Below are 15,772 nucleotides of genomic sequence, written 5' to 3'. Positions count from 1 at the left end.
TCTCCAGGCTGGCTTGGCTTGAGAAGTATTACCCTCTTGCTTAGAGGACGTAGCACTTGGGGCTGGTCCGTTTCTACGAAAGGGACGAAAATTAGGTTTATTTTTGGCCTTGAAAGACCTATCCTGAGGAAGGGCGTGGCCCTTGCCCCCAGTGATATCAGAGATAATCTCTTTCAAGTCAGGGCCAAACAGCGTTTTCCCCTTGAAAGGAATGTTAAGCAATTTGTTCTTGGAAGACGCATCCGCTGACCAAGATTTTAACCAAAGCGCTCTGCGCGCCACAATAGCAAACCCAGAATTTTTCGCAGCTAACCTAGCCAATTGCAAAGTGGCGTCTAGGGTGAAAGAATTAGCCAATTTAAGAGCACGGATTCTGTCCATAATCTCCTCATAAGAAGGAGAATTACTAGTGATCGCCTTTTCTAGCTCATCGAACCAGAAACACGCGGCTGTAGTGACAGGGACAATGCATGAAATTGGTTGTAGAAGGTAACCTTGCTGAACAAACATCTTTTTAAGCAAACCTTCTAATTTTTTATCCATAGGATCTTTGAAAGCACAACTATCTTCTATGGGTATAGTGGTGCGTTTGTTTAGAGTAGAAACCGCCCCCTCGACCTTGGGGACTGTCTGCCATAAGTCCTTTCTGGGGTCGACCATAGGAAACAATTTTTTAAATATGGGGGGAGGGACGAAAGGTATACCGGGCCTTTCCCATTCTTTATTTACAATGTCCGCCACCCGCTTGGGTATAGGAAAAGCTTCGGGGGGCCCCGGGACCTCTAGGAACTTGCCCATTTTACATAGTTTCTCTGGGATGACCAAATTCTCACAATCATCCAGAGTGGATAACACCTCCTTAAGCAGAGCGCGGAGATGTTCCAACTTAAATTTAAATGTAATCACATCAGGTTCAGCTTGTTGAGAAATTTTCCCTGAATCTGAAATTTCTCCCTCAGACAAAACCTCCCTGGCCCCCTCAGACTGGTGTAGGGTCCCTTCAGAAACAATATCATCAACGTCCTCATGCTCTTCAGTATTTTCTAAAACAGAGCAGTCGCGCTTTCGCTGATAAGTGGGCATTTTGGCTAAAATGTTTTTGATAGAATTATCCATTACAGCCGTTAATTGTTGCATAGTAAGGAGTATTGGCGCGCTAGATGTACTAGGGGCCTCTTGTGTGGGCAAGACTGGTGTAGACGAAGGAGGGGATGATGCAGTACCATGCTTACTCCCCTCACTTGAGGAATCATCTTGGGCATCATTTTCTCTAAATTTTGTGTCACATAAATCACATCTATTTAAATGAGAAGGGACCTTGGCTTCCCCACATTCAGAACACAGTCTATCTGGCAGTTCAGACATGTTAAACAGGCATAAACTTGATAACAAAGTACAAAAAACGTTTTAAAATAAAACCGTTACTGTCACTTTAAATTTTAAACTGAACACACTTTATTACTGCAATTGCGAAAAAGTATGAAGGAATTGTTCAAAATTCACCAAAATTTCACCACAGTGTCTTAAAGCCTTAAAAGTATTGCACACCAAATTTGGAAGCTTTAACCCTTAAAATAACGGAACCGGAGCCGTTTTTATATTTAACCCCTTTACAGTCCCTGGTATCTGCTTTGCTGAGACCCAACCAAGCCCAAAGGGGAATACGATACCAAATGACGCCTTCAGAAAGTCTTTTCTATGTATCAGAGCTCCTCACACATGCATCTGCATGTCATGCTTCTCAAAAACAAGTGCGCAATACAGGCGCGAAAATGAGACTCTGCCTATGATTAGGGAAAGCCCCTAGAGAATAAGGTGTCCAATACAGTGCCTGCCGGTTATTTTACAAAATTCCCAAGATTAAAATAATTCCTCAAGGCTATGGAGTATAAAATATGTTTATATATAAATCGATTTAGCCCAGAAAATGTCTACAGTCTTAAAAAGCCCTTGTGAAGCCCTTATTTACTGTCTGTAATAAAATGGCTTACCGGATCCCATAGGGAAAATGACAGCTTCCAGCATTACATCGTCTTGTTAGAATGTGTCATACCTCAAGCAGCAAAAGTCTGCTCACTGTTCCCCCAACTGAAGTTAATTCCTCTCAACAGTCCTGTGTGGAAAAGCCATCGATTTTAGTAACGGTTGCTAAAATCATTTTCCTCTTACAAACAGAAATCTTCATCTCTTTTCTGTTTCAGAGTAAATAGTACATACCAGCACTATTTTAAAATAACAAACTCTTGATTGAATAATAAAAACTACAGTTAAACACTAAAAAACTCTAAGCCATCTCCGTGGAGATGTTGCCTGTACAACGGCAAAGAGAATGACTGGGGAAGGCGGAGCCTAGGAGGGATCATGTGACCAGCTTTGCTGGGCTCTTTGCCATTTCCTGTTGGGGAAGAGAATATCCCACAAGTAAGGATGACGCCGTGGACCGGACACACCTATGTTGGAGAAAAGTAGTTTAATGTCCAAAGAATGCATAGGCTCAAACGGAGGAGCCTGTAACGCCTTCAAAACCAAATTAAGACTCCAAGGAGGTGAGATTGAATGACAGGCTTGATACGAACCAAAGCCTGTACAAAGCAGTGGATATCAGGAAGCTTAGCAATCATTCTGTGAAATAAAACAGAAAGAGCAGAGATTTGTCCTTTCAAGGAACTTGCAGACAAACCCTTATCCAAACCATCCTGAAGAAACTGTAAAATTCTAGGAATACTGAAAGAATGCCAGGAAAATTTATGAGAAGAACACCATGAAATAACAAAATTTATGCTTACCTGATAAATTCCTTTCTCCTGTAGTGTAGTCAGTCCACGGGTCATCCATTACTTATGGGATTATAACTCCTCCCTAACAGGAAGTGCAAGAGGATCACCCAAGCAGAGCTGCTATATAGCTCCTCCCCTCTACGTCATACCCAGTCATTCGACCGAAACCAAACGAGAAAGGAGAAACTATAGGGTGCAGTGGTGACTGGAGTTTAATTTAAAATTTAGACCTGCCATAAAAAACAGGGCGGGCCGTGGACTGACTACACTACAGGAGAAAGGAATTTATCAGGTAAGCATAAATTTTGTTTTCTCCTGTTAAGTGTAGTCAGTCCACGGGTCATCCATTACTTATGGGATACCAATACCAAAGCTAAAAGTACACGGATGACGGGAGGGACAGGCAGGATCTTTACACGGAAGGAACCACTGCCTGAAGAACCTTTCTCCCAAAAACAGCCTCAGAAGAAGCAAAAGTGTCAAATTTGTAAAATTTGGAAAAAGTGTGAAGTGAAGACCAAGTTGCAGCCTTGCAAATCTGTTCAACAGAGGCCTCATTTTTAAAGGCCCAAGTGGAAGCCACAGCTCTCGTAGAATGAGCTGTAATTCTTTCAGGAGGCTGCTGTCCAGCAGTCTCATAGGCTAAACGTATTATGCTACGAAGCCAGAAAGAGAGAGAGGTAGCAGAAGCTTTTTGACCTCTTCTCTGTCCAGAATAAACGACAAACAGGGAAGAAGTTTGGCGAAAATCTTTAGTTGCCTGTAAATAAAATTTCAGGGCACGGACTACGTCCAGATTGTGTAGAAGTCGTTCCTTTTTTGAAGAAGGGTTAGGGCACAATGATGGAACAACAATCTCTTGATTGATATTCCTGTTAGTGACTACCTTAGGTAAGAACCCAGGTTTAGTACGCAGAACTACCTTGTCTGAATGAAAAATCAGATAAGGAGAATCACAATGTAAGGCCGATAACTCAGAGACTCTTCGAGCCGAGGAAATAGCCATTAAAAACAGAACTTTCCAAGATAACAGCTTGATATCAATGGAATGAAGGGGTTCAAACGGAACACCCTGTAAAACGTTAAGAACTAAGTTTAAGCTCCACGGCGGAGCAACAGTCTTAAACACAGGCTTAATCCTGGCCAAAGCCTGACAAAAAGCCTGAACGTCTGGAACCTCTGACAGACGTTTGTGTAAAAGGATGGACAGAGCTGAGATCTGTCCCTTTAAAGAACTAGCAGATAAACCCTTTTCTAAACCTTCTTGTAGAAAAGACAATATCCTAGGAATCCTAACCTTACTCCATGAGTAACTCTTGGATTCGCACCAATGTAAGTATTTACGCCATATTTTATGGTAAATTTTCCTGGTAACAGGTTTCCTAGCCTGTATTAAGGTATCAATTACTGACTCCGAAAATCCACGCTTTGATAAAATCAAGCGTTCAATCTCCATGCAGTCAGCCTCAGAGAAATTAGATTTTGATGTTTGAAAGGACCCTGAATTAGAAGGTCCTGTCTCAGAGGCAGAGACCAAGGTGGACAGGATGACATGTCCACTAGATCTGCATACCAGGTCCTGCGTGGCCACGCAGGCGCTATTAGAATCACCGATGCTCTCTCCTGTTTGATCCTGGCAATCAATCGAGGAAGCATCGGGAAGGGTGGAAACACATAAGCCATCTTGAAGGCCCAAGGTGCTGTCAGAGCATCTATCAGAACCGCTCCCGGGTCCCTGGACCTGGACCCGTAATAAGGAAGCTTGGCGTTCTGGCGAGACGCCATGAGATCCAGATCTGGTTTGCCCCAACGCCGAAGTATTTGGGCAAAGACCTCCGGATGAAGTTCCCACTCCCCCGGATGAAAAGTCTGGCGACTTAGAAAATCCGCCTCCCAGTTCTCCACGCCTGGGATGTGGATCGCTGATAGGTGGCAAGAGTGAGACTCTGCCCAGTGAATTATCTTTGAGACTTCCATCATCGCTAGGGAACTCCTTGTCCCTCCTTGATGGTTGATGTAAGCCACAGTCGTGATGTTGTCCGACTGAAACCTGATGAACCTCAGAGTTGCTAGCTGAGGCCAAGCTAGAAGGGCATTGAAAACTGCTCTTAATTCCAGAATGTTTATGGGAAGGAGACTCTCCTCCTGAGTCCATGATCCCTGAGTCTTCAGGGAATTCCAGACAGCGCCCCAACCTAGCAGGCTGGCGTCTGTTGTTACAATCGTCCAATCTGGTCTGCTGAAGGGCATCCCCTTGGACAGATAGAGAGAGCCACCATAGAAGAGAATTTCTGGTCTCTTGATCCAGATTCAGCATAGGGGACAAATCTGAGTAATCCCCATTCCACTGACTTAGCATGCACAATTGCAGTGGTCTGAGATGCAGGCGTGCAAAGGGAACTATGTCCATTGCCGCTACCATTAAGCCGATTACCTCCATGCATTGAGCCACTGACGGGTGTGGAATGGAATGAAGGACACGGCAAGAATTTAGGAGTTTTGTTAACCTGTCCTCTGTCAGGTAAATTTTCATTTCTACCGAATCTATAAGAGTCCCTAAGAAGGGAACTCTTGTGAGTGGCAATAGAGAACTCTTTTCTTCGTTCACCTTCCACCCATGTGACCTTAGAAATGCCAGTACTAACTCTGTATGAGACTTGGCAGCTTGGAAACTTGACGCTTGTATCAGAATGTCGTCTAGGTACGGAGCTACCGATATTCCTCGCGGTCTTAGTACCGCCAGAAGAGAACCCAGAACCTTTGTGAAGATTCTTGGAGCAGTAGCTAACCCGAAGGGAAGAGCTACAAACTGGTAATGCCTGTCTAGGAAGGCAAACCTTAGGTACCGGTAATGATCTTTGTGAATCGGTATGTGAAGGTAGGCATTGTCCGAATAGTTTCCATTTTGAACGATGGAACTCTTAGGAATTTGTTTAGGATCTTTAAATCCAAGATTGGTCTGAAGGTTCCTTCTTTCTTGGGAACCACAAACAGATTTGAGTAAAACCCTTGTCCGTGTTCCAACCGCGGAACCGGGTGGATCACTCCCATTAGTAAAAGATCTTGTACACAGCGTAGAAACGCCTCTTTCTTTATCTGGTTTGTTGACAACCTTGAAAGATGAAATCTCCCTTTTGGAGGAGAAGCTTTGAAGTCCAGAAGATATCCCTGAGATATGATCTCTAACGCCCAGGGATCCTGGACATCTCTTGCCCAAGCCTGGGCGAAGAGAGAAAGTCTGCCCCCCACTAGATCCGCTTCCGGATTGGGGGCCCTCACTTCATGCTGTCTTAGGGGCAGCAGCAGGTTTTCTGGCCTGCTTGCCCTTGTTCCAAGTCTGGTTAGGTTTCCAGCCCTGTCTGTAGCGAGCAACAGTTCCTTCCTGTTTTGGAGCGGAGGAAGTTGATGCTGCTCCTGCCTTGAAGTTACGAAAGGCACGAAAATTAGACTGTCTAGCCCTTGGTTTGGCTCTGTCTTGAGGCAGGGCATGGCCCTTACCTCCAGTAATGTCAGCGATAATTTCTTTCAAACCGGGCCCGAATAATGTCTGCCCCTTGAAAGGTATGTTAAGCAATTTAGATTTAGAAGTCACATCAGCTGACCAGGATTTAAGCCACAGCGCTCTGCGGGCCTGAATGGCGAATCCGGAGTTCTTAGCCGTAAGTTTAGTTAAATGTACTACGGCATCAGAAATAAATGAATTAGCTAGCTTAAGGACTCTAAGCTTGTCTGTAATCTCATCCAACGTAGCTGAGCTAATGGTCTCTTCCAGAGACTCAAACCAGAATGCAGCCGCAGCCGTGACAGGCGCAATGCATGCAAGGGGTTGCAATATAAAACCTTGTTGAACAAACATTTTCTTAAGGTAACCCTCTAACTTTTTATCCATTGGATCTGAAAAAGCACAGCTATCCTCCACCGGGATAGTGGTACGCTTAGCTGAAGTAGAAACTGCTCCCTCCACCTTAGGGACCGTCTGCCATAAGTCCCGTGTGGTGGCGTCTATTGGAAACATTTTTCTAAATATAGGAGGGGGTGAGAAAGGCACACCGGGTCTATCCCACTCCTTGTTAACAATTTCTGTAAGCCTTTTAGGTATAGGAAAAACGTCAGTACACGTCGGTACCGCAAAATATTTATCCAGCCTACATATTTTCTCTGGGATTGCAACCGTGTTACAATCATTCAGAGCCGCTAATACCTCCCCTAGTAACACACGGAGGTTCTCAAGCTTAAATTTAAAATTTGAAATGTCTGAATCCAGTTTATTTGGATCAGATCCGTCACCCACAGAATGAAGCTCTCCGTCTTCATGTTCTGCAAATTGTGACGCAGTATCAGACATGGCCCTAGTATTATCAGCGCACTCTGTTCTCACCCCAGAGTGGTCGCGTTTACCCCTAAGTTCTGGTAATTTAGATAAAACTTCAGTCATAACATTAGCCATGTCTTGCAAAGTGATTTGTAAGGGCCGCCCTGATGTACTTGGCGCCACAATATCACGCACCTCCTGAGCGGGAGATGCAGGTACTGACACGTGAGGAGAGTTAGTCGGCATAACTTCCCCCTCGTTGTCTGGTGAAATTTTCTTGACATGTACAGATTGGCTTTTACTTAAAGTAGCATCAATGCAATTAGTACACAAATTTCTATTGGGCTCCACATTGGCCTTTGAACATATTGCACAAAGAGATTCCTCTGTGTCAGACATGTTTAAACAAACTAGCAATTAGACTAGCAAGCTTTGAAAATACTTTTCAAATAAATTTACAAGCAATATAAAAAACGTTACTGTGCCTTTAAGAAGCACACAAAACTGTCACAGTTGAGATAACAATGAACCGGATTAGTTATAGTAACCAAATTTTCACATTAAATGCATTAATTTAGCAAAGGATTGCACCCACTAGCAAATGGATGATTAACCCCTTAATACCAAAAAACGGATAACAAATAAAAATATATACGTTTTTATCACAGTCAAAGCACAGTCTCACAGGTCTGCTGTGAGTGATTACCTCCCTCAAAACTAGTTTTGGAGACCCCTGAGCTCTGTAGAGACGTCCTGGATCATGCAGGGAGAACAAGGAAGACTTGTGACTGAATTTCTACTGCGCAGTAAAGCGCCAAAATAGGCCCCTCCCACTCATAATACAACAGTGGGGAAGCTCAGTAAACTGATTTTATTCAAAACAAACGACAGCCATGTGGAAAAATAATGCCCATAAAATTTTTCACCAAGTACCTCAGAGAGAAAACGATTAACATGCCAGTAAACGTTTTAAATATAAATATATGAAATGTTATTAAAAAGCCTGTTGCTAGTCGCTTTCACTGCAGAAAGGCTATAAGTTATATGTATACAGTATTTTCTTAGTGAAGTGCCATTCCCCAGAAATACTTCAGTGCCAACATACATACATATCAGCCTGATACCAGTTGCTACTACTGCATTTAAGGTTGTACTTACATTACATCGGTATTAGCAGTATTTTCTCAGTCAATTCCATTCCTTAGAATATACTGCAACATACCTCTTTGCAGGTGAACCCTGCCCGCTGTCCCCTGTTCTGAAGTTACCTCGCTCCTCAGAATGGCCGAGAACAGCAAATGGATCTTAGTTACGTCCGCTAAGATCATACACAACTCAGGTAGATTCTTCTTCTAATGCTGCCTGAGAAAAAACAACACACTCCGGTGCTGTTTAAAATAACAAACTTTTGATTGAAGAAATAAAAACTAAGTTTAATAACCACAGTCCTCTCACACGTCCTATCTATTAGTTAGGTGCAAGAGAATGACTGGGTATGACGTAGAGGGGAGGAGCTATATAGCAGCTCTGCTTGGGTGATCCTCTTGCACTTCCTGTTAGGGAGGAGTTATAATCCCATAAGTAATGGATGACCCGTGGACTGACTACACTTAACAGGAGAAATAAGTCTTCCAAACTTGATGTGATCCTAGAAACAGATTTACGAGCCTGTAACATAGTATTAATCACTGAGTCAGAGAAACCTCTATGACTAAGCACTAGGAATTCAATTTCCATACCTTCAAATTTAATGATTTGAGATCCTGATGGAAAAACGGACCTTGAGACAGGAGGTCTGGCCTTAATGGAAGTGGCCAAGGTTGGCAACTGGACATCCAAACAAGATCCGCATACCAAAACCTGTGAGGCCATGCTGGAGCTACCAGCAACACAAACGATTGTTCCAGGATGATCTTGGAAATCACTCTTGGAAGAAGAACCAGAGGCGGAAAAATATAAGCAGGTTGGTAACACCAAGGAACTGCTAACGCATCCACCGCCTCCGCCTGAGGATCCCTGGACCTGAACAGGTACCTGGGAAGTTTCTTGTTTAGATGGGAAGCCATCAGATCTATTTCTGGAAGACCCCATATCTGAACAATCTGAGAAAAGACATCTGGATGGAGCGACCACTCCCCCGGATGTAAAGTCTGACGACTGAGAAAATCCACTTCCCAATTGTCTACACCTGGGATATGAACCACAGAAATTAGACAGGAGCTGGATTCCGCCCAAGCAAGTATCCGAGATACTTCTTTTATAGCATGGGGACTGTGAGTCCCACCCTGATGATTGACATATGCCACAGCTGTGATATTGTCTGTCTGAAAACAAATGAACGGTTCTCTCTTCAACAGAGGCCAAACCTGAAGAGCCCTGAGAATAGCACGGAGTTCTAAAATATTGATTGGTAACCTCACCTCTTGAGGTTTCCAAACCCCTTGTGCTGTCAGAGATCCCCAGACAGCTCCCCAACCTGAAAGACTTGCATCTGTTGTGTTCACAGTCCAGGTTGGACGAACAAGAGAGGCCCCTTGAACTATACGATGGTGATCTAACCACCAAGTCAGAGAGAGTCTAACATTGGGACTTAAGGATATTAATTGTGATATCTTTGTATAATCCCTGCCAGGGCCGCCATCAGGGGGTGACAGGGGTGACTCCTGTCAGGACCCAATGGGGCCCCATGAGGCAAGAACTAAAAAAAAAAAAAATTTTTTTTTTTTTTTTAAATGTTGGCAGCCACCAGTGGGTACTACAGCAGAGTGCTAATTGAGCATGGGAAATGTTATTACAAGGAGTAAAGTATTAACATTTGAGAGGATTTCTGAGTGTGCACTAAACCACTATGCACAGTGTGAGACAGACTTGGCACTTTGTTTGTACAGTGTGTGCCTGAGTCAGACGGCAGATCACTTTCATTTGCAGAGGAGGTAGGACTTACTTAGCAAATGTTTTTTATTTCTTTGTGCAATTTCGGATTGTAACTTCAGTGTGGTAGTAGTTGTATGGTGGGGCCAGGGGTCCATAAAAACACATTTTTTTTAGCAGCAGTGTATTTATGATTATTTGACAATGCTGTAGAAATTCTATATTTAAAACCATGCAGAAATGTTTCCTCCTCAATATAATGCCCTTTTGTTACATACCAACAAGCCTAAATCCTGCATTTAACCAGATCTAATGGTATGAGTACCACAGCTTATGGTTCTACTAAGACCATATAGAGTACAGCATTTACAAAATCCATAAGTACAGCTGACAGATGGGAACATTTGTACACTATATTTGAAGTGGTGCTCTTTGTTGGGGAAAAACAAACAAACATATGTCAACCTTTTAAAAGTACTTTTCTTCATCTAGCCATCTACCCAGATCATTAATGTACAATTTTGAATTCACAGAATAATTTTTGTTTACACGTTTACAAATATGATTCTTTAAAAAGTGATCTCTTAATTTCTGCAATTTTTTTTGATCATGCATTTCACACACTGTTGATTTAGGGGATGCAAGGTGCATACATGTTTCCTCCTATGCGTGTTTCTGTGGGTGTCTGTGTTTATGTCTTTGTGCTTTGGTTTATGTCTCTATGAGTGTGTATGTATTTTTTTTCTGTGGGTCTCTCTGTGAGGGTGGGTGTGTATGTCTTTGTGCATTTTCTGTGGATGTCTGTGAGGGTGTATGCATATGTCTTTGAGCTTTTTCTATGGGTGTCTCTGCGAGGGTGTGTGTATGTTTGCCTTTGTGTATTTTCTCTGGATGCCTCTGTGAGGGTGGGTGTATATGTCTGTTTTCTGTGGATGTCTCTGTGAGGGTGTGTGTTTTATGTGGGTGTCTCTGTGAGGGTGTGTGTATGTCTTTGTGTGTTTTCTGTGGATGTCTCAGTGAGGGTGTGTGTATGTATGTCTTTCTGTGTTTTATGTGGTTGTCTCTCTGTGTGTGTATGTCTTTGTGTGTATGTCTTTGTGCGTTTTCTGAGGCTGTCTCTGTCAGTGTTTCCTTGGGTGTATGTGCAAGTTTGAGTTTGTGTGTGTGTGTGTGTGTCCATTGTCTGTTCCTTTTTAGGACATTTTGACCTTACTACTGATTATTCACATCTTTCTACAGACTTTGAGACCTTTACGGAAGTCACCAATCCACCATTTAACCTTTAAATTATTGTTTAGGCAGTTCAGGGCCCTTCCTTTCAGCCACTGCATGCTGTTGTCATCATTTAGTTGGCATCTTCCTTTACAAAAAGATAATCAGAACTCCATATTTTGTTTTCTAAATCTCCTTTTTTTTTTTTTTTTTACAAAACTGTAGTCTACCTCATTACTTGTCAGGTCAATGTAATCAAGTGCTGAGTGTCTGTGTCTGAGTGCGTTTGTGTGTTCCTTTACGTGTCTGCTAGAGTGTCTATATGTGAATCCTTATGTGTGAGTGTGTGTGTGTGTGTTTCAGTGTATGAGTGTGTTTGGATGTTTGGATGTTACTACCTTTACAATATTTCCAAGTTTAAATAGACACTTTAGAAAAAAGTGCATATACGTTTTAGTCACTTGGTAAAAAATTGTACATGTCAAAGGGGGGGGGGCCCTGATCAATGGTTAAGTCAGGGGCCCCAAAATTTCTAGTGGCGGCCCTGATCCCTGCACCATTGGTTCAACATACAAAGCTGGAGAGGTCTCATATGAAAATGAGCAAAGGGGATCGCGTCCGATGCTGCAGTCATGAGACCTAAAACTTCCATGCACATAGCCACTGAAGGGAATGATTGAGACTGAAGGTTCCGACAAGCTGAAACCAATTTTAATTGTCTCTTGTCTGTTAGAGAAAGAGTCATGGACACTGAATCTATCTGGAAACCTAAAAAGGTGACCCTTGTCTGAGGAATCAAAGAACTTTTTGGTAAATTGATCCTCCAACCATGTCTTTGAAGAAACAACACTAGTTGATTTGTGTGAGATTCTGCAGAACGTAAAGACTGAACAAGTACCAAGATATCGTCCAAATAAGGAAACACCGCAATACCCCGTTCTCTGATTACAGAGAGTAGGGCACCTAGAACCTTTGAAAAGATTATTGGAGCTGTCACTATGCCAAATGGAAGAGCGACAAATTGGTAATGCTTGTCTAGAAAAGAGAATCTCAGTAACTGATAGTGGTCTGAATGAATTGGAATATGAAGATATGCATCCTGTAAGTCTATTGTGGACATATAATTCCCTTGCTGAACAAAAGGCAGAATAGTCCTTATAGTCACCATTTTTAAAGTTGGCACTTTTTAGATCCAGAACTGGCCTGAATGAATTTTCTTTCTTTGGGACAATGAATAGATTTGAATAAAACCCCGTTCCTGAAACGGAACTGGTATGATTACCCCTGAAAGCTCCAGATCTGAAACACACTTCAGAAAAGCCTGGGCCTTTACTGGATTTACTGGAATGTGTGAGAGAAAAAATCTTCTCACAGGAGGACTTATTCTGAATCCTATTCGGTACCCTTGAGAGACAATACTCTGAATCAATTGATTGTGGACAGAAACTGCCCAAATGTCTTGGAAGAATCTTAATCTGCCCCCTACCAGCTGAGCTGGAATGAGGGCCGCACCTTCATGCAGACTTGGGGACTGGCTTTGGTTTCTTAAACGGCTTGGATTTACTCCAACTTGAAGAAGGTTTCCAATTGGAACCAGATTATTTGGGGGAAGGATTAGGTTTCTGTTCCTTATTTTGTCGAAAGGAACAAAAACGGTTAGAAGCTTTAGATTTCCCTCTAGGTCTTTTATCCTGAGGCAAAAAAACTCCCTTCCTCCCAGTAACAGTTAAAATAATAGAATCCAACTGAGAACCAAATAACTTATTACCTTGGAAAGAAAGACAAAGTAATCTAGACTTGTCAGCATTCCAATATTTGAGCCACAAAGCCCTTCTAGCTAAAATAGCTAAAGACATAGATTTAACATCAATTTTGATTATATCAAAAATGGCATCACAGATAAAATGATTAGCATGTTGAAGAAGGCGAACAATGCTAGACAAATCAGGATCCATTTCCTGTTGTGCTAAACTTTCCAACCAAAAAGTTGATGCAGCTGCAACATCAGCCATAGAAATGGCAGGCCTGAGAAGATAACCAGAATATAAATAAGTTTTTTTTAGTTAAGATTCAATTTTCCTATCTAAAGGGTCTTTAAAAGAAGTACTATCTTCCATAGGAATAGTAGCAAGTTTAGTAAGAGTAGAAATAGCCCCATCAACTTTGTGAGAAGTTTTAAAAGACCTTTTACATTTATTATAAGGCGGGATGGCAGACAGAGCCTTCTGAAGTGCATCAACAATAAAATCTTTTAAATTCACAGGTATATCATGTACATTAGATGTTGAAGGAACAACAGGCATTGTACTAGTAATGATGGACACATTCTCTGCATGTAAAAGTTTATCATGACAACTATTACATACCACAGCTGGGGATATAATCTCTGCAATCCTATACAACAAATGCACTTAGCTTTGGTAGAACTGTTATCAGGCTGCAGGGTTCCAACAGTGGTTTCTGAGACAGGATCAGATTGAGACATCTTGCAAATGTAAGAGAAAAAAACAACATATAAAGCAAAATTATCAATTTCCTTATATAGCAGTTTCAGGAATGGGAAAAAAATGCAAACAGCATAGCCCTCTGACATAGAAAAAGGCAAGAGGCATAAAGGAAAGGGGTTTTAAATAATGAAATTATTTTGCGCCAAGTATGACGCACAACGTAAACTGAAAAAGTTTTTGGCGCTAACAACATCCGTAAATGACACACTTGCGTCATTGAAGACGCAACCTTGTGCAAGGAACTCGGCGTCAACTAAGACACCGGAAATGACGAAAATTCTAGTGCCAAGAATGACGCAATGAACTTTGGCATTTTGCTCCCTCGCGAGCGTAAATTTGCCCGCAAATTTTAAAAATGAAAAAGCAGTCAATTTGAAAAAGACTAAACCCCAGGTAAGAAATATTTTCCTAAATAGGTTTACTTTTTTCCCCAAATATGAAAACTGTTAGTCTGCAAAAGGAAATATACATAAACCTGACTCATGGCAAATATAAGTACAATACATATATTTAGAACTTTATATTAATGCATAAAGTGCCAAACCATAGCTGAGAGTGTCTTAAGTAATGAAAACGTACTTACCGAAAGACTCATCCACACATAGAAGATAGCCAAACAAGTACTGAAACGGTTATCAGTAGCGGTAATGGAATACGAGAGTAAATCGTCGATCTAAATAAGGGAGGTAGGAGATGAATCTCTACGACCGATAACAGAGGACCTATGAAATAGATCTCCCGTGAGGAAAACCATTGCATTCAATAGGCGATACTCCCTTCACATCCCTCCGACATTCACTGTACTCTGAGAGGAAATCGGGCTTCAAAATGCTGAGTAGCGCATATCAACGTAGAAATCTTAGCACAAACTTACTTCACCACCTCCATAGGAGGCAAAGTTTGTAAAACTGAATTGTGGGTGTGGTGAGGGGTGTATTTATAGGCATTTTGAGGTTTGGGAAACTTTGCCCCTCCTGGTAGGATTGTATATCGCATACATCACTAGCTCATGGACTCTTGCCAATTACATGAAAGAAAAAGCCTTGGTAGCTGTGTCCTATTGAAAGGGTGAGCTTCCACCCTGAAGACAAATATTTTCCCTTTCTTTTTTTGTCCAATATTACAGTTTAGAAATGACCAAGCAAGACTTACCTTGGATAGTATCATCCTTAACCACTTCTGTCTCCTCATCATCATTTAAACAATAAACAGTATCCTTTTGAATATCTTCTTTCTTTAAAGTTTTGGCATCTACAACAGTCCAACTCTTCTTTACTTTCTCTTCTGTGATCTAATGTAGTTAAAAATAAAATAAGTAAAGAATAAAAAATAACAGGAGAAATTTACATGAAACTTTGAACAGGATTTGTGATCTTATTTAGGGACCTGTAACCAGAACCTTATAAGCACACTTAAATATTTTTTTATATATGTATAGTATATAATCAGCAGTTATGAACTCTGTCACAAAATATCGAAATCAAAAACATTTTTAAAGCATTTGTTACATGCTTTGTTTGTAAAAACATAAATTACGCTTACCTGATCATTTTCTTTTCTTCCGATGGAAAGAGTCCACAGCTGCATTCATTACTTTTGGGAAATAAGAACCTGGCCACAAGGAGGAGGCAAAGACACCCCAGCCAAAGGCTTAAATACTACTCCCACTTCCCCCAGTCATTCTGCCGAGAAACAAGGAACAGTAAAAGAAATATCAGGGTGAAAAGGTGCCAGAAAAAACAAACAAAGACGCCGCACATAAAAAATGCGGGTGGGGAGCTGTGGACTCTTTCCATCGGAAGAAAAGAAAATTATCAGGTAAGCATAATTTATGTTTTTCTTCCTAAATGGAAAGAGTCCACAGCTGCATTCATTACTTTTGGGAAAACAATACCCAAGCTATAGAGGACACTGAATGCCAAAACGGGAGGGTACAATAGGCAGCCCATTCTGAGGGCACCAAACCTGAAAACCACTACCCAACAAAAAAGCCCTGCTTTGTCCGAAGCCAAGAAAACAGGAAGAGGAAAAGGCCCCAAGGACAATGACCAGCAGATAGCCCGGAAGCCTAGCTAGAGACCGCAACTCAGACT

The 15,772-nt window shown here is 41.8% G+C and overlaps 1 protein-coding gene across 1 annotated transcript in view; it reads right to left on the bottom strand.

Annotated features, from left to right (window-relative positions):
* XRCC5 (X-ray repair cross complementing 5) overlaps positions 1-15,772 on the bottom strand; it is a 484,719-nt gene that overhangs the window by 307,337 nt on the left and 161,610 nt on the right. Inside the window, exon 9 of the mRNA XM_053698104.1 lies at positions 14,832-14,970. Within this exon, the coding sequence (XP_053554079.1) occupies positions 14,832-14,970 (139 nt within the window). The remainder of the gene's footprint in view (positions 1-14,831; positions 14,971-15,772) is intronic.

This window comes from Bombina bombina, chromosome 1, assembly GCF_027579735.1.
Source record: "Bombina bombina isolate aBomBom1 chromosome 1, aBomBom1.pri, whole genome shotgun sequence".
Classification (NCBI taxonomy): Eukaryota; Metazoa; Chordata; class Amphibia; order Anura; family Bombinatoridae; genus Bombina; species Bombina bombina.
Note: the sequence above shows the minus strand (reverse complement) of the source record. Positions and strands in the feature narration are given on the sequence as shown.